Here is a 20037-nt window from a genome sequence, read left to right as displayed (position 1 = left end):
GGACCTCTAGGGACGAGGCGTCGAGGGGGCGTCGACCACGTGTCGAATGACGCGCGGCGATCGGCGCCTCATATCCTTAGTCCGGCTCCCCTCCCCGTGGCGGGAAGGGCTTCTTCTCCGACTCTGGTGAGTCGGGCTTCTTCTCCGACTCTGGTGAGTCGGACTTCTTCTCCGACTCTGGTGAGTCGGACTCCTTTCACTCCTGCAGGGGCGGGCCTCGTCGGTGTTGCGGCGACATTGTCCTCCGCGAGTGCGGGAAGGACTCGAGTCTACCACTAGCGCTCCGGGCTCCCCAGGCGTCTTGACATGGTCGACTTCCTCCAATGCTCCGTTCAAGTTTCTCGGAGTCACATTTTGGGCCCTGGTCTCTCCGGGTCGGGTGCCGCTCTTGTCGTTGTGACAAGTGTGAGTCGGCGTGCCACCCATTAGGTCCAGGAGTAGCTTCAGTTTAGCTGCGTCAACCACATGTCCCATGATGGTGACTTGGTCGGACGGCGGCGTATCTGGTATTATTGGCATCCGTACGCGGTTGAATTACTCGGCCGTAGGTGGAGGGTCGCACAACCCGAGAATTGTGGGACGGTATCATCCTGGCGAGTTCGGTTTCGTCGATCACAATTGCTTAATTTGTTTTGACATCTTCTTAGCTTGTTGGGTGGGTTTTGTTTTTGTAATGGATTTGACTAGCTTCTAGTATCTGTTTCCCCCATGACGGCGCCAATTGTTCGGGTGTAATTAAAGCGTTATTTATTTGTTACCACTCGTGGCTTGTAGAATGACGTCCTTAATTGAATCCTCCTTTCGGTCTCCTGAAATAATGAACAAGCGAGGGCTCGGCTTTGGCGAAAGCGTCTCACTCCGACGCGCTCAAGTCGGTTGACTTAAAGAGATAAGTTGTTTTTCTTGCGAAGTATGTTTTGTAGAGAGATAAGGAAGATATTACAGGATGAATAGTGATTCTTAGGTTAAATTGTGGATCATTTTCAATGAGGGTTGAGGAGTATTTATAGACTTTCGCTTTTGTCGCGTGGCCAGCCAGTGGCTAGCGAGGTGGAAAAGACCGATCTACCCTCGGCCGAGGGACCCATGGCGGCCGGCGGGCCTGTTGACTCGCCGCCGAGGGGTCTTGGATATGAGTACGCGGATATGTCTTTCCATTTGGCTAGTTGTCTAATGAGCCAGCAAGAGACCATGCGTCGGCTTAAATTTATCTAAGTCATTGCCGCTTCTTTGTAGATATCTTTGGACTCGCTTCGATATGTTACTTCGGTCGTGGTGAGAATATCGCCCCATCAATATTGGTTCACAAATCTCCACTTCGCACTCACCAGGTAAAGTTACAATAAATAGAACATAGAACAACTTGTCTCATTGATGGAAGACAAGTGGAGTACCACTTGTATATTATGAGAGGGTTACTATTTGGCTTTAACTTGTGGCGAATAATATTAGTTTTTAGTAAAAATTTGTGTAAATAAAAATGATAACTATTAACTGATAGACCTATACATAGAAAATGATACGTATGGACCGAAATTTAGTCATGGAGGAAGAAGTAACAACTACCCATAAAAGATAATGTTAAGGAATGTGCTAATGTGGTAATGACTAATGAAAGATACGTTAAGGATGAGAAGATATAAGGTTATCCTAAATCCTTAATACTCAGAATTAAAAGATTAGGACAAAAATGAAAAGAGACGTATATGGTAAGGATGGCCACAAAATGATTCTTTTTGAAGACCGATAGTAGCCCTCTTATAAAATGCAAGTGGAAGGGTAAATGGAGTATCCATTTCCCCATTTATACTATCTATTTGCATTTTGTGAGAACAACACTATTTATCTTCAACTTATGACGAATAGTTTCCGTTATTAATAAGAATTTGTGATAGTAAGGATAGCCACGATATGATCCTCGTAAAGCCAAAGCGGGGGCCATACATGAATCGCGACTATATATATATACAGCTTACAGGCAATGTGAGAAACCAAGATTTTATAGCAATAGCCAAAAGCGTTCAAAATTGAATAGCTGTGTAGCATATTTATACGAGTAGTACTGTAGTAGTGTAGTGGTAGTAGGTCCATCAGTAAGCATGGGGAATAATTACGCATTCTCGTGTTTGCTTTTGTTGTTAGTGCTTCATTACGCCATCAATACCAGCAATGCTACTAATGCTACTGCTACTGGTCATGATCCATACAGGAGATTTTTGCTTTCTAATGGCCTTGCCCATACTCCTCCCATGGGGTATGTAACTCTCTCTCTGCTTCTTACTCTTTCAAATCATTTTCACTTTTGCTTTTTTTTTTTTTTTTTTCATTGTTTCAAATATATGTCGGAAATAGTCTCATCCAATGGTGGGGTGAGGGGCTAGCAGGGGCCAGGAGCGCCCGCCCTGCTAATAAAAGAAAACTTCAAAATTTTAGCAATTTGTTTCGAGTTTCCTTATATTCACTCTTATTCACTAACATCTTCCACCTTTTTTAAATCGGAAAATTCACAAAAATCTTTCATTTTTCTTATTTGTCTATCATTTATGGTTAATATAACATAAAGTATATAACCCCGCATTCTCTCCTCTGCTTTCATTTCCCTCCCCATATTACCACTTTCCTAAATATTGGTCTAAAATTAAGGTGGAAGATCATATAGAATAGGAGGTTATTACTACTGCGCTACCTGCTAGACCGCCCCCAATCTCCACCACTTTTTCTTAGTTATTTTCATCAGTTTCATGTAGTTCTACTGCAATATTACTCTGTATTTGCTGGTGTTCTATGACATGATAAATATGAATGAGGATTGCTATCTACCTTTTCCCTCCCATCTTCTCCCTTTGCTCTTTCACAATCGATTAAGTTAATATATATCGTATGAGGACGGATGACATATCGTATGAGGACGGATGACAAGTGTTGAGGCCAAATATATTACTCCCTCCGTACCACACCAAAGGTAGGGAAAATTGGAGTATGTAAGAAAAAGTGGAAAAAGTAAGGGTAAAGAGGGAAAAAATAGGTGGGGTATGTAATTGTGGGTTTAATTGTGGGTTGATAGGTGGGGTATGTAATGACATTTTGTGTAAATATCAAATAAGTATAAGGATAACTTGGTAATGTTGTGGGCCAAATAAGGAATGTTACCTTTGGTGTGGTACGTCCGTTTATAGTAAGTGTTACCTTTGGTCTGGTACGGAGGGAGTATATTTTAACCGGTTATTAAAAAAGAAACAATAGGTCTTGGTATAGACGGGTGGGACGAACAGACGGGTAAAGACCTCTAATAAAATGGGTAGGGGGGGACAAGGTGAAGCACCCCCCATATGCTTCCCACTTTATGACAAATGGGTATTTTGTGAGGAAAAATGGTATCCGTCTATACGTATAGATGGATAGTGTCCGTCTATAATGAGGATTTGTGAAAAAGAAATTAGATAACACTTCCCAATATGAAAACATGATACGGAGTATTCAAATCTCCAATGCTTGATGTGACAATTCACTCACAAAGTAAAAGGGTGGTTGGACCCAAGTATCCGTTTTGGGTTATGCTTGATGTGACAATTCACTCACAAAGTAAAAGGGTGGTTGGACCCAAGTATCCGTTTTAAGATGAAACGGGTTAAATATGCTCCTTAGGACAAACTTTTTTAGTCCATAGGCATCCTTCTTTTGCACCATTTATCATACTTTGTCAGTTTTAAGTTTAAAATGGATATTGTTGTCTTAAATAATAATTTTTGTATAAGGATTAAGTATACATTCTTTATTTTTACTTTTAAAAAACTGCATTATGACTAATTGATAAAAGTATTTTGGATGGGAATTTTGAAATTACTCTAATTTAAGCTAGGATTCATAGTTCTGTGTATAATCTTAACTTACTACAATATTTAATCCGACCAAAAATATTTAAATAACTTGTATTGTACTACAGTCTGATACTCTGATACTCGAACATGAAGCCAGTCACGATTCACGAGGACCAATTTATGACGATTGTCTTTGTTGAAATTCTTTATTAACATTGTTGATTTTGGTCTACGGATGCTGTCATTTGTAGTGGTTTTATAGAGTTCGTCACCAACTCCAACACCAATGTCTATTTTAGAACACAAAATCACTATCCGTTTATAACTAAAGACGAGCTAAGTAACATACCACATTACGCATAAGACAAACAACAACTTGCGTGGTGGGGCCTAAAAACGTCACCACTTTAAGGGTATTTGACCCGTCTCTTGCTATAAACGGATATATACGTCTATAGCAAGACTTAATATGCTCCCTTCTTTCTGATGTCGTAGTTATTGCATGAGACGGCCTTTACACCCTAAGACGACCGTATTGTATACAAGGCAACTTGTTTATATGATCCATAAATTAAATAAAGGTGAGACAGTCTTACTCTATAATATGTATTCCCTCGAGGCTCCAAGTATAGTTTGGCGAAGTTATGAAGTATATGAAAAAAAATAGTAGCATAATGATTTTAGATAAAATATGAACTACATTATTAAACAAATAAAGATTAATTATAGCTTAGGGATCGGGAGACGGTAGCGCATAGAGCTAGCCAACAGCACTAACCCGACTCCAGCCCGCCACCTCACACGGCCCGGGTTCCATTTTCTCAGCTCGGCCTGCCCTTGCCCATCTATTTTAGGAGAAGTAAAAAAATTAAGAAATTGTTAGGCCCGTCAGTCTGGCCCACTTCGGGCCTAGGCTCGGGTCAAGCATGTCCCAGCACGGCCAAGCCCGCCCCTCCCCCTGGCTTGGCCCGGGTTTGACCAGAAGAGCCTGACCCGCCCCTAGCCAGTCCGGCCCTAGCCTGGTCCGAGTACAGGTCTAGTAGCGAGAAAAAGGATTACGCATCTGAGGTAGTACCTCAGATCTTGTAGTTTTTGAGCATATACACATTTTTTCTGAGCATATTACTATTTATAAATATAGTTTTTGAGCAATATTATATTTTTTTAGTGTAATGTTTTAGTAAATGTGCTCAAAAACTTTATACTAAAGCATAACTCAAAAACTTTAAAATAAAACTCAGAAAATAAACAATAAGAGGTACTACCTCAGATGTATAGTCTATGAACTGGTCTAGTAGCGCATGCTGCCCTCTAACTCCTTAACTCCTCCACTACTTCAATTATACATATATGTGTGTCTTATATAAGTGGTTTTTCACCGTGTTATAAGTTACTCGTATAATTCTAATTAGATGTATAAGTTTATATCAATTTTCTTTGGAAAAATTGTTAGAAATTTAATAGAAAGGGAATAATCTTCATATTCTGAAAAATAGCAAGTTGGAGATAGAAACGTAATTTCTCTTTTATATTTGTTGTTCACTAAATCATATACGAAATTTGTAGTGCTGAATGTCCGGTGTGTTTCGGTTTACTGATGGGAGTCTTTGGGTTTGCTTGACATGAGGGTCGTTTGCGTATAAGTCGATATAAAACTTATACTGCTAACTGAAACACCAGTTAATGTACCAGTATAAAGTCGCTATAAACTCAGTGTATCAGACACTGTAGAAACTAAAATTCAGGATAATTGTTCTATTGTTTCTATCAACAATCTCAGATTCAAGGTGACGTTGATACTTAACATCAATTATATCAATTTACTTATTGTTTGAATCAGATGGAATAGCTGGAATCACTTCAACTGTGATGTAACAGAAAAGATTGTAAGAGAAACCGGTAAGATTTTCGACCCCTATCTATACTTAACGTAATTCATGTAGAACAAGTGCTGAGGGATTAGAATCCACATTGACAGCTGATGCACTGGTCGCAACTGGTCTCTCTAAGCTTGGTTATAAGTACGTTAACATAGGTACGTCCTGTATTTCCTTATAATCCGTTATGATACTTAACTTTTGAAGTTTAGTTTGTAGTCTGACAATTTGCTCTGATGTATCCTAATCCCTAACCGTTGTGTTCTTTTCATCTCAGATGATTGTTGGGCTGAATTAAAGCGTGATAGCACGGTACACGTCTTTATTTTCTACTATGGCTCAACTCAACATCAACATTACAGTAGTGACTAGTGTAATAGACAGTTTATCCATTTGCGACCCTATCCGGCTAAACTCCTGATATTTTTTCCTAAATTTAATGTTATCTTGATATGTTTCAGGGTCATTTCGTAGCCAAAAGATCAACTTTTCCGTCTGGTATTAAAGCTCTTGCAGATTATGTTCATAGCAAGGGACTTAAGATTGGAATTTACTCTGATGCGGGGTATATTCGTAGACAACGACCTCTTTTAAGTGTATCAGAGATTTATAATGTAGCTTCTTATGCAGGAATTAACGAATGTTTTCATCTTTGATAGGTACTTCACTTGTAGCAAGAAAATGCCGGGGTCATTGGGGCATGAACAGAAGGATGCAAATACATTCGCCTCTTGGGTATCTATCACTTTCATTTAACCGTTACTCTTTGAGTCTTGACAAATTATATAGTTACACTACACACTACAGATAATGAATGGGCCATTTTTAAGTCGGAATTTTAATTTGATGACTAATGATCGAATTTCTATAGGGTATCGATTACCTAAAGTACGACAATTGCAACAATGATGGATCAAAGCCAACTGTTAGGTATCCTGTGATGACAAGAGCGCTGATGAATGCTCGTCGACCAATTTTCTTTTCACTATGTGAATGGTAATAAGATTATTACCTCCTCCTACTATTATATGAGATGAGTAAAAAAATGTTATCTTAACCATATGCGTCATTGTTGATTTGTTTTCTTTTTTTTTTTTCTTTCGACAGGGGGGACATGCATCCGGCTCTTTGGGGTTCTCAGATAGGGAATAGTTGGAGAACGACCAACGACATTTCTGACAACTGGGATAGGTAATGCTTGCAAATCTAACGGTCCCGTTTGTTACAAAAATGTGTTTTCTGTGTGAATGTTAAGCTTTTTAGCTACTATAACGGTCATGTTTGTTACATTATAGTATGGTCTCAAGAGCGGACATGAATGAGGCTTACGCTGAGCATGCTAGACCCGGTGCATTTGGAATGGTATGTTCACTTAGATTCGAATTCCTAAATTCTTTCGAATTTTGAATAGGAAAATGATTTGATGTCTCTACTTAATGTTAACATTTGCTATTTGAATAGATCCGGACATGCTTGAAGTGGGAAATGGAGGGATGACGAAAAACGAATACATTGTTCATTTCAGTATTTGGGCAATTTCCAAGGTGATATAATTTTCTTAAAAAAAAAAAAAGCAAAAAATGTTATTCTTTTTTTAATTGATGGCCAAGGACCTTATACGGCAAAAAAAAAAAAAAAAAAAAAAACAATGTAGGCTCCTCTTCTGATTGGGTGTGATGTGAGACATTTGACAAGGGAAACCATGGAAATCATCGGCAATAAAGAAGTGATCGATGTTAACCAAGGTAAAGTCGTCTTTTAAGTACTCCGTATAAAACATGTCAAATAGTACTAGTTTGTTTAAGACAGATAGGTAGATAAGACAAGAGTTTGTCATGATCTAGACATTTTGCTTTTTGTCTCATTACCCGTTTTATATCCGTCTTAAACAATAATTGTATTGATTTCTATTTCCATGAATAAATATAGAGGATTGAAACTCTTGGTGATTTAATGATTGTATTATGTTATATGTACAGATCCTCTCGGAGTTCAAGCAAAAAAAGTCAGGATGGAGGGTGACTGGGAGGTAATGATTAATACTCCGTATAATATACTCATACAATATAGTATACATTCAATTTTTCTAAAGAAAACGGGTATATCAATATTAAGATTAAGACGGTTAAATACTCGTCTTCGCTGATAACGATAAATGTGGTTAACAGGTGTGGGCAGGGCCGCTGACATATTATAGGGTGGCCGTTCTTTTGGTGAATAGAGGTACATATACCCATCCTATAACAGCTCATTGGGATGATATCGGCATTCCCCAAGGCAGCGTCGTTCAAGCCAGAGATCTCTGGGAGGTACACATTGTTACTCTCCGACTTCATTTTAATTACTTATTTATCCTAAAAAAGTCGACTTAAAATAACGACATTGCGTATCCTAAAAAAGTCGACTTAAAATAACGACATTGCGTTGTCATTTGTTATAACAGCACAAGACCTTAAATCAGAAGTTTGTTGGGAAATTGACAGCAATGTTGGAGCCTCATACCTCCAAGATGTACATACTGAAACCAGTTGCTTGATTCTCTCTATTTTTTTCGTTATTCTTGATGTATTCCTCCATGTCGGTCCTCAGTTTGTGCTTTGATAAAAAAAACCAAGAAACTTTAGTGAAACTTTGACATACTGCTTCAATTGCGCCCAGTGGCGGAGCCAGAATCTTTTTATCTGTAGGGTCTATTCTAATGTAATTGTTATTTATCTCTTATTACGGGGTCTTAAAGACATAAAATTTTCAAAATAGACAAATTTTAATGATAAAAAGCGTCAATTGTCGAAAAGCTATGGGATGTCACGACCCCACTACCATATATGTGGCTACGCCACTGATTGCGCCCAAGAATCGTTACTTATAAGCATACCGTACAAGCTACTCAAACAAATCCCCTGTTTTTCTCTCCTAAGCTCTCTAATCGATTCTCATTAGCTCTAACCACACGGTGTTGTCACGAGTTCGCGATTGAGTGTGTGGTTAAATACACATCAATCTAAACATATATAATCGATTAATTTCCTAGGAAAATATAATCGTGCGGACTGAACCCTGAGATTCGACAGTAACATAAAGAACCAAAATGTAGCGAAAAAACAGGATTTTTAAAACTTTTAAATAAAATCCAACAGCGGAGTCACGAGATACAAATCACAGTTAAAACACGTTCAAAAGTGGATAAAAGGGCGTAGAAATGTGGATAAAAGGGATTGTAGTCACTCTCAAACACCTACATGTCCAAAAGTAGGTGGCCAAGCTAAATTGATAAGGGTCAACATTGAGTCATTATTCTCATTAACATATCTACACTCGCTAGCTCACTCATTAAGTCTTGACCATCCTCCAACAAAGCACCGACCTTCCATTTGCTAATTCACCAAAAAAATGAATGTCACTGTCGGTGCGCGGGGCAGAGCAAAACCGTATATAAAACCGTATCTGATATCCGGTTTTTAACATTATCATTTTCCAGTATCCTTATTCAAACACGGATTTTCTATATATACGGTTCTATATAGCTGTTTTTTCCGCATATCCGAAAACCGTGTATACAGAATCCAATTTTCAGTTACAGTAAGGGGGAATCAGAGTGCTCAGTGACGGGGCCAGACGTTCAGATCCAAACCCACAACCAGACTTATCCCGACAAAAACATCCACACCCACAATCAGATACAGTAAGGGGGAATCAGAGTGCTCAGTGACAGGAAAACTAGAGTTCTGAGTGACAAAAACACGTTCAAAAGTGAAGTGTCCTACAAAATGCCACCAAAATCAAAATATCAGGGCATGACAAAGTTACCTCACAAATATGTAGCACATCAGCACCATATAAACAGTTGATTTAAAAGGCTCCTCCCAGGAAGCCAAGACTTTTAAACGGCTAGCAAGTAGAATCAGTGGGAAAAGCAGCTCCTACAAGAAAGGATCATGCTATGAGTTTTTGGGATCATTAGAAGGGGAATAAAAAGGAAATGACAAAAGCAAGCCATCACGAAAGCAAATTAATTTGAAATTTTGATAACTCGTAAATGTACTATCAATTGAGATAAAGGAACAAAATGGAAACATACATCCAGTAAGTACATAAAACACATCAAAGGTGGAAGAAGAAACATACAATGGTATACAATGTTGCATTCATTTTCCCTTTATTATTGAAAACGGGCACAAAATATGTCTTACGGTCGACCTCCCAGATTGGGAATGGCTACCCACATCAAGGGAACATTTACTGACTAAGAAGTCCGATGAAATCAGAGTTCCGCACTTTGAGGAGACAAAGATGATCTAAATATGCACAGGCTTTACCTTCCACCGATTGAGAGGAGCACAATGGCCATTTTAGATGTCAATATGATTTCTAATTACGACGGCAATTACCAAAATAATTTCAATTAGCTCTTATGAAATTGAAACACATGTTATACATAAGCAGGCTTGTCATACACACACACACACACACACACACACACACACACACACACACACACAAAAAAAAAAAAAAAACGTATACACGCACAGAGAGATGAACAGAAATATTACTCTCATGATAACAAAATTTGCGTCTATTCCATCAACTTTAACTTGGTTAACAGTCAGCTGTGCTGCTTCAGCCTTTCCCGTATCCATTTTCAATTGTTTCACTGCCGCTTCTAATTGATTTGTTTCACCCACACAAACATATCCTCTAAGATATGTAGCTTTTGAATCAAATTCTACATCTTTGTCCAGGGTTAGTCCCAATACGCTTAATGTTACGAGCGAGACTGGACATTCCACAAGCTTCTTCTCAGTAAATGAACTACCAGATATATCCGCTTGTGCAGAGCATGCTCCGATACGTAATAAGCAGCTTGCCAGAATTTCTAAAATGGCGTCTCCTCCAGGAAGATTCTCAGCAAGGTTAAAAACAAGCAATGATTTATAGTGCGATGAAAAGAAGTGAAAAGCCTCTCTAACTGCGCGACACCGAAAGATCCCCAGAATAGCCCTTGCAATTGCTTCAGATTCTTGAATTCCTTTGAGACTATATTTTCTTGTGAATTTGTGAGCACGTAATATCTCCAAAGTGATATCCAACCAGTAGTCTCTACGCGAGCTTCCTTTGAACTCTGGAAACTCCAAAAATACAGGCTCCACGCTGTAATTAAAAGAACTTTTAACTTCTACAACAACAACAACATCAGAGCCTTAATCCCAAAATGATTTGGGGTCGGCTGACATGAATCATCTTTTCGAACCGTCCATGGGTGAACGCACGTCTCAAAATGCGAATAAAAAGAACTTTTAACTTCTAGCAGGTAAAAAATTCCACAAAAAAAATTCTCTCACAAAAACAATCAAATGACAGGCTTTGTATCACTGATATGCTTTTTGTGATAGTTTTGTTTAAACCACAGAGGTATAACTTTTAGCAAGATAATATTATATCATAATAAAAAAGAATGACAACTCAAGGTTGATTGACAAGCAGACACGAGGGTGCTCCATGAGGCAAGTGGGTGTGTCTATGATGACACCCAACGCCGCTCATATGGCTATGCCAAGATCACCGCTGGCCACGAAAAGCGGTATTGAGAAGGGCAATACTTAGTGTTGCTGTGCCATGGCCTAAGTGATCGAGTAAAATATATTTGGTAGAATCCTAGGTATGTGTCTTAGTACGAACCATGGAGCATCCTAGTGGACACTTGCGTCAAAAAAAGTAAGCCTAGTCGCCTAGATGGCTCGATTCTAAGAGGTATTGCTACTTTGAACAACCAACTTCATGCAACAATTATGCACTAATTATGTCACATAACAAAAGTATGTCCTTGAAACGGAGTATCCCTATGTATGGCATATCTGTAAGGCAAAAGCTTTGGTGAACACCCTACGTCCCTGCGGCCTACCCTTTGGCCTTTGAACAAAGGTGCGCTCTTAGCATCTTAGTCATGGAGACATGCCCCATGGTGAGTGTCTAAATCAACTTGGACCATGGTGATTCCAGCTGCCAAGGCAAATGTTCATGGAAGAGTGTTGTCAATAGTATGCACTATGCAACAATAATGACTAGCCATTCCGTGTGGAGTGGTATGGTTCATCAACACAGTCTGTTGTCCACATGTTCATGGCTAATGATCGCAACCAATGGTTAATGGTTGCGACCCTAGTCAAATGGCAAGACATTATTTGGATAGGATTCATACAGAACCTAGCACAAGATCAAGCTCTGCTGAAGACCTAATTGGTTGGGCAAATGGACAGATGACAAAAGGTTTGATTAATAAAACGGTATACAAAGGTATGATGGCATTGGCTCTAGCTCGTCTAGCGGAACCTTTTCATGTCCTATACATACATCTCACTACCAACTTCAGGAAAACTGAGAGCAAGAAAAAAGCAGCACAAACTAAGTTCTACATATAAGGTAGTAACAGTAAGTAGGTTTCACTAATTTCAGAATTATATAGCATTTTGATATGACTGCAATACATACAGTGTTGATCGGTACATCACAGCCTTGTCGAACAGTCGAGCACCAAGCGGCCCAGTCAATTCCGGCTTTATAACCTGTTTCAAACCCCTTGAGAGATCATATCTTGCAGGCTTTTCATATTGACCTACTCCCAACGACTCAAAACACAAAGCTTTATTGCTTAGGGTCAACCTACCTGTAAATACAAACCAAGTCAGAGTAAAGACGATAAAAAATAAGATACAGGCACTACTCTTAGGAGTCATCAATGAAATCAGCAAGAATTAAGACAACAAAGCTCAGTAGCTTCAGAACTCTAAAATAGTTCAGGCACAAATGGCTTTTCGCCATGGTTCCTGACCAAAAGAGAGAAAGAACAGGTTAATAGTCTTCACCCTTTACTTTGTCAATACAGATTGCAAGACCATTGTACAAGTGATAGGAAGGACTTCTATTATACATACATACCTTAAAGAAAGAAATTGGGGAAAAAAAAATAGACACGGTAAAGTACATTACCACATCCCAATCCATCTCATTCTAACACATACATAAGGAGATATACAAGCGCCCCTAACCCACATGAGCTGGCACAAATGAAAATGCATACACAAAAGATATCATGCACATGCACAACTACAAGCCCTGCAGCAATAATGACTAAACACAAGCTTAGATGGTCAAATATGGTTCCTTGATTCTTACCCAGTAAAAATTCATGACTAAATTAAGCGTGTCATTTTCAGCTAAGGGGTCTTATTTTCGAAAAAAAAGATCTAGATTATCACCACAAAAACCCTTGAAATGGGATTAGATCAGAAGACATCTCAACAGTTCCTATATGATAGAGAGAGCTAAGTGATGTCAGCATTCCCAAAGAACTTTATTGTAGAGTTAGCATTAGCCAAATGCTTTCCCTTGACTTTGGTGTCAACTAGGATTGAATATCTTCATTCACACAACAAGGCTGATGGCACCTGCCACGAAAATTCTCTAAGCCTCACCATGCTAGTAAAAAAAGCGAATAAAAGCTTCATCTCACGTTATATAGAAATAGCCGTTTCTCCCTGTCTATTTAAATGGTAAAAAGTTACTCCCTCCAATACTCAGGAAATGCCTCATATTCCGTTATTGGCCTATTCACTGTAAAGTAATTAGCCCATTTCCATTTTGAGTAAGTTTTTGTTAGTAAAATTACCCTACTTTATTGGTGAGACCCACCACCCCACTCACAACCTTAATCCTTGTGCAAAAAGCTAATGGAGCATTTCCAAGGAATCAAAGGTAGTACTCCGCATGTATCTAATTGTAGAAATATATTCAGAAACGTTTTGAGAAAGGTTCTCAAGTCACAAGCCTTACCTTGTTCAAATAAAATTACTCTCTTTGCCTACATGTCTATTTATTTGTTAGCAACATATCTTATTTTCAAACTCAGTCCATGAAAAAATCGGAATTTTTGGATAGGGCTCGCCCTGTTCAGATAAATTCAGATAAGTATTCCCAACGTCCTCCAAAAACAGGCCTTAGAAGAGAAGCTTGAAGATAGCGACTACTTGAAGGGGAAATAAAAACTCACGTCAAAGTTTCTCAAGAACTGTGACTCACCAGGCCATGCAGATATTCCGATATGCTGGAGAACTGGCTGGGTGGGTACTGCACCATCAACATCTAAGATGACTTCACCATCAACAAGTTCCAGGTTAGATGAAGCTGCAACCACATTTTTTGCAGATTTGATCACCCTAGAAAAACAAAAATTAGGAAAAGCTGGAACTGGAAATTTCTATGCTCTAGTCCACTACAAGATGTGTATTAACAGCAAAGTTACCAATGCCCTTTGTTTGGTTAAAATATAGTAGTTAGCACTACCATTAACAGCTTTAAAGATGATAAAACAACGCCATGATTAGGAATTAACAAAAAGAAATTAATGAACTAATGACTGACAATGTCAGGCAAATCATGAAGAAAACTATTGAAATGCAAGCTTGATAGCACACTATTAATTTGACGCGATAGATAAGCATGATATGTGCCATTATGTCCCTGTCCAGAAGACCTCCCAGTACAAACAGCCTTACACTAATATGAAGTATGGTATCAACTATTCCCGGCCACAACTCCATATGAATACAATCTATACAACATCGTAACATGGTGAAGTGTCACTAGTGACTAGGTGAAGCAACACAGGTAACACCAACAGCGTCCCTTGCTATGAGCAAAACTATGTAACATCCCAGCAAAGCAGTTTGCTATCACTTCACGCATCCCAAAATGTCTGTCACTCTATGTTACTCCAACTCTTCTAGTTCTCTCGCCTACCGTGTCGAATACTTTAAAACGAGTCTGAGTAACATAGCTGTCACTTTATTGGTCTTGCCACTAAAATTAGGAAGTCAAGAACATAATTCAAGGCATCTAACAAAGCATCCAAGTATTATATCTATTGTAGCTGTCCAATTTTACTCCTAGAGTAGGCTAAATAAGCCTCCTAAACTAAACTCTTGCTGGTTCTGTATAAGTGAAACACTAAGTACGATAATAGAAAGCAGATGGACAACACCAGTAGTGACCAAACATCAGGCCTCACTCTCATGGTTGCAGATGCGCAAAAAGGAATATGCATCCATGGCTGATGCAAACAATTTATCCACAATCTTAAGTCCCGTAGAGTGTCATTGGTCTAAATTAATTAGAGGTGCTTATAGCAAGAGAAGGGTTTCCCAGTACGCCTTCTTGGAACTAAGAGTTGTCTAGTTTATGAGGCACAAGGATCTCCTGAGGCACGTTCCACTGAGAAGTTGATCGCAAGTAAACAATATGTCTTTGGACATCAAGTAAAATGCCCCCTATGTTGAGGAGCAAACACATTAACAACCCATGGTCCCGTGACCACAATCCATCTTCCTCCAAACACAAACTTCTAATGTCGCAATGCTTATTGACGCCAAAATGTGTAACTTGATGTTGTAACGGACTGATGGAGCAACATCGTACAATGCTTGAGTAGCAATGCAATGGTACTAGCATAACTGCGTAATGAGATTCAATGCTTCCACATCAAGCCTCAGTAATTTGACACGTCAAGCAAGATATGCATATATTGCTAAAGGATAGCTACAACTACAAAGCTACGTATATTGGCCATTTGCACACTTGATCTGATCCTCGTATTGTTTGTAATGATGTAACAATTCACTAAAAAAAGTAAAATGAAAAAACAGGATAACTGAACCACACCAAGTTTGGATAGTAACAAGTAACAAACTCAAAGAGCATAAGCTGCAAAAACTTACTTGTCAAGGCTCTGAAGGTACTTATCATATATGAGAAAGTGAAGTCTACTTCCTGAAGTGTTGGTTAATGCATCAAAAAGGTTTTGGGTAGTTACTACATCGGCAATAGCAGCGCAAGCAGGTGCTATTCTTGTAAATGCTTCTGGGCCAACAGTGTTTTCATTATTAACCTAGTGGTGATGAGTTAATGACGATCAAATATAAGAACGGGCAGATTAAAGAGTGAACCAGTTGCTATTGAAACAGCACACATCGTAAATATAAATATATACAAATACTCATGAAAGTGTATGTATATATATAAAGCACATAAGAAATAAAAGAGGCAGAACCCGATTTATAACCTGAACAGCCATTTCCGTAGAACTTGTATAAAATAAAGACCATCCCTCATCATCTTCAATCTGATTGTTACTCGGGGAATCACTTTCCTACAAATTGACCCGAACAGAAGAGTAGTAAGCCTCAATAACAGAAATATAAGATTCCCGCTTGTAAAGAGCACCGAGTAATATATATATGTATATAAATCACTTAATATAAACGAGAAATGCTACTTATGATACCGAGGCATCTTACAAATATGATAAGCAATTTGCTGTCTCACTTTGTTAATTGGTTCGATATCAACTCCAGGGGCCTCCCACGCAAGCATCATGTCAAATGTCAAACGGCGGAAATCTTTATCAATCAAGTAATCAGGACGAGAAGTGAAAAGTTGAAGTTTCTGGCATATATGATTTGTTGTTTGTCAAGGTGAGGAAACTCGGTGTCGAAACAAGTATGCAATTCTTGTGTAGATATATTCAAAATCCTGTAGACAGCATATAAAGAGCGGTGAAAACTAATGCAGCAGATAAAACCTCTAGAAAATGGAGTTATGGATTATTGAAGTACACCGACTCCCTCCGTCCCGATCAATACTTGTCCTTTGGTTTTGGCACAAAGACTAAGGAAAGAGGAGGCCGAACCAAAGTGTGAAAGATTAAATTGCTCATCAAATGCAATCTTAAAATAGAAAGAACAACAATTGACTGAGACACCCAAAATGGAATAGGACAACAAATGACCCGGACGGAGGGAGTACTTGTTTAAGACTCTCTTAACTAAAGACGCACTCACACTCGATTAAGACGGTCTTGAGCAATACGGACTATTTGAATAATAGAATTAATTAAATCAAGGGTCAAACATGGTGTGAAATATATGATCATCATTTCACGGCAATTCAGAAACAACTACTCGTAGCGCAAAAGGGGACAATAAAAGTGGAACGAAGGGAGTATAAAATACGGGAAGAAAAAAGGGAACCTGGAACATCGGGAGACGACGGAGTTAGCGAGAGGAGACAAAAACGGGAGGGGTTTAGGTGAATCCAAGTCGACGGGAGAGCGAGGGCTTGTCGAAGAAGTTCGCCGTTGGAAAATCGTCATTATGTTCTCCATTAATTTGGGGATTTTGGTCGACTTCTCCATTTTTTCTCGTAACCCAGAGAAAGAAAGAGATTCATTTCCCGCTTTTCTACGATTCACACTACGCAATAGGGATGGGCCTCGTAAACGGGTCGACCAGGGTCGGGTTCGGATCGGGTTAATTTTTGGTTGGCTCACTTTGGTTTAGCCGGAGTTCGTGCAGGATCGGGTCATTTAGGATTCAGGTGATTTTCGGCTCAACTATTATCAAGTTATTTATGAATAATAATTAGTTTGCAACACTAAACATTCGAGTCAGGTCAATTCGGGGTTAGTCAAAACTCGGTCATGAACTTGGGTGACGAGAGAGGTTATTGAACGAGTCGGTCAATTTTGTCAGGTTTAAGGATAGTATTAGATCATGTACTCTACCCAGATATGCATTACCCTACCTTAATGGGCAGAATATGAATCCTAGGGTCGGATACCAGTTCTTTGTTTTGGAAAGAGATACGGATCCGGATATAGTCAACTGGACAGAATACGAACATCAAACTCGTTTTCAATTTTTAAAAAGCTATTTTTTTTAAGAAATAAATTGGCAGTGGCCACAAACATAGGTTGAACTAGACATGTGCATGGGCGGGCCGACCCAAAGACGGGTTGGGCTCACTTAAGTGAGGCCTTGAATCGACCCCTAGGATAAGCGGGAGGTCGGCGGGGTCGGGTATTAGAATCGTAGAGAGGGGAAAGCATAAATGAGTCGCTCGTATTATTGATAATTTGTGTCTCGAATGATTACATTGTCTCGACATTTATAGTACTCCTGAGATCTAAATCGTATCAACTATTATAGGCAACATATAATAACTTTATTCATAATATTATATTATTCCGATTACGATATATTGTAATATACCGTAATATCTTCTAACATAAGACTTCTTTCATTCTATGATGACATCCTAAATCTATATATATATATATATATATATATATATATATATATATATATATATATATATATATATATATATATATATATATATATATATATATATATATATATATATATATATATATATATAGAGAGAGAGAGAGAGAGAGAGAGAGAGGGGAGAGAGAAAAGAGTTCTTATAAGGTCCTTATACCATATAAGGTCCTAAGTCCTTATAAGAGCCCTTGGATGGAAGGGATGGAGGGATGGGATTGTCTCTCAATGAGTGGCCACAAATTAATCCCATCTAATTACCTCCCTTAATCCTTCTAACTTCTTAAACATTCAGCCTCTCCTAATCTCCTCTCATTATCCCACCACCCTCCTCTCTCTCTATATCTCTCTTTTATCTCAAATTCCCAACAAAATAAAAACCCAAAAATCCCACCACCTTTCTCACCCTCCTCCTCTCCTCTTTCTGAACCACCACCTAGCGGCACCTCCGACTTCGGCCTGCCCAATAATTCACCATCACCGACCTCCCACGCCGCCAAGACCGTTGCCGACCACCCGACACCCGTCTCCCACCACATCCTTCGTATCCCTCCATTCGAACCCCACTTCCACTGCCACCTCCCTCCATTCGAACCCCACCAAAGACCCCTCCTTCGTATCCCTCCATTCGAACCGCCACCACCGCAGCAACCACAACCCACCACGACAACAACAACTCCACGACTCCCTCCTCCCTCTACCACCGCAACAACTCCACGACAACAACAACAACAACACCAACAACCGTCCTTACCACCACCACACCCGCCCACACCTGCCAACAACAACACCGCAACAACCCTCTGCCAACTTCGTCCTTTTTTTTCTTCAGATCTAAACAAAAAAGAGCCCGCGTAGTTTCAAAATTCAAAATTTGAAAATCCCGCCTTTCCTCCATTGCTCGTCGGCCGTTGTTGTTGCTCGTGGTGGTGGTGGTTGTTGCGGTTTGGGGAGAAAGGTGAGGTGAGTGGGTCGATCATGGTGGTTATGGTGGGGTGGCGGTGGTTGTGCGAGAAAGGAAAAATGAAGAAGGTGGTGTGGTGGTGTCGTTGTTGCTTCTTTGTTTTCTCATTTTTTTGTCTTTTTTTGTTTTTTAGATTTACTTTGGTTTTTTTATTCCTTATTTTTCCTTTCTCATTTTCCTTTCTCCCTCCTGCTCTTCCTTCCTTCCTCCTCCTTCCATTTTTTTTTGTTTTGTTCTTTGTTTTTTTTTATTTTGTACTGCGTTTTTGTTTTTTTTTTTCTTTGTTTTTTGTTTTATTTTTGTTTTTGTTCTTTGTTTTTTGTTTTGTTTTTGTTTTTGTTTTTATTTTTTATTTTTTTATTTGGTTGTTATTGTTATTTGATTTTTTGGACTAAAGTTATACATCTTGTCTATTAAAGTTATACACTGCGTGCATTAGAGTTATACACACGATATTTAAATTTGGTTTTTTTTATTGTTATTTGGTTTATTTCAGATTTCGGGTTGGGTTGGGTTGGGTTGTTGGTTTTTTGGTTTTATTATTGTTATTTGGTTTTTTGTTTTTGTTATTATGAGTTTTTTTGGTTTTTGTTATTTTTTTTTTTTTTCAGATTTTTCATATTTATTGTTTGATTTTTTTACTATTTACGACTAAAGTTATACATTTTATGACTAAAGTTATACATTTTATGACCAAAGTTATACATTTTATGACCAAAGTTATACAAAAAAAGACTAAAGTTATACAAAAATTGGACTAAAGTTATACAAAAAATTGGACTAAAATTATACAAAAATGAACCAAAGTTATACAAAAATGAACCAAAGTTATACAAAAATGGACCAGAGTTATACAAAAATGCACCAGAGTTATACAAAAAATTGGACTAAAGTTATACAAAAAATGAACCAAAGTTATACAAAAATGAACCAAAGTTATACAAAAATGAACCAAAGTTATTCAAAAATCGACCAGAGTTATACAAAAATGCACCAAAGTTATACAAAAATTGGACTAAAGTCATACAACAATGGACTAAAGTTATACAAAAAATTGGACTAAAGTTATACAAAAATGAACCAAAGTTATACAAAAATGAACCAAAGTTATACAAAAATGGACCAGAGTTATACAAAAATGCACAGAGTTATAAAAAATTGGATTAAAGTTATACAAAAAATGAACCAAAGTTATACAAAAATGAACC

At 38.4% G+C, this 20037-nt stretch overlaps 1 protein-coding gene and 1 pseudogene across 4 annotated transcripts; one reads left to right on the top strand and one right to left on the bottom strand.

Annotated features, from left to right (window-relative positions):
• Positions 1-1970: 1970 nt before the first annotated feature.
• On the top strand, positions 1971-8416 carry LOC141598928 (alpha-galactosidase 1-like; annotated as a pseudogene).
• A 788-nt stretch (positions 8417-9204) lies between these two features.
• LOC141598900 (uncharacterized) lies at positions 9205-16984 on the bottom strand. Of its 4 annotated transcripts, none has more exons than XM_074418719.1 (8): positions 16774-16983; positions 16070-16276; positions 15807-15893; positions 15463-15632; positions 13769-13905; positions 12182-12356; positions 10246-10843; positions 9205-9615 (listed from the first exon to the last, which is right to left on the bottom strand). In XM_074418719.1, the coding sequence occupies exons 2-8, from the start codon at positions 16118-16120 to the stop codon at positions 9499-9501; spliced, it is 1335 nt and encodes a 444-aa protein (XP_074274820.1). In that variant the 5' UTR covers positions 16121-16276; positions 16774-16983; the 3' UTR covers positions 9205-9498. The 4 variants fall into 4 exon arrangements, with proteins under 4 accessions (XP_074274820.1, XP_074274829.1, XP_074274840.1 ...); XM_074418728.1 differs by having other exon boundaries at positions 16042-16276; positions 16774-16982; XM_074418739.1 differs by lacking the exon at positions 15463-15632 and having other exon boundaries at positions 16042-16276; positions 16774-16984.
• Between the last annotated feature and the right edge of the window lie 3053 nt (positions 16985-20037).

The sequence above is a fragment of the Silene latifolia genome, chromosome 1, assembly GCF_048544455.1.
Source record: "Silene latifolia isolate original U9 population chromosome 1, ASM4854445v1, whole genome shotgun sequence".
Classification (NCBI taxonomy): domain Eukaryota; kingdom Viridiplantae; phylum Streptophyta; class Magnoliopsida; order Caryophyllales; family Caryophyllaceae; genus Silene; species Silene latifolia.
The sequence above is the reverse complement of the archived record's forward strand: the minus strand, read 5'-3'. Positions and strand labels throughout refer to the sequence as shown.

Excerpts from the sequence above, each read along its gene's own strand:
- LOC141598900 (XM_074418719.1), bottom strand. The coding sequence starts at position 16,120 with ATGATGCTTGCGTGGGAGGCCCCTGGAGTTGATATCGAACCAATTAAC. Across the intron at positions 10,844-12,181 it reads GTGATGTACCGATCAACACT|CGTGGAGCCTGTATTTTTGG; the intron begins GTATGTATTGCA and ends TTTTAATTACAG. Across the intron at positions 9,616-10,245 it reads CAAATTTTGTTATCATGAGA|GAGCTGCTTTTCCCACTGAT; the intron begins GTAATATTTCTG and ends CCTTTCTTGTAG.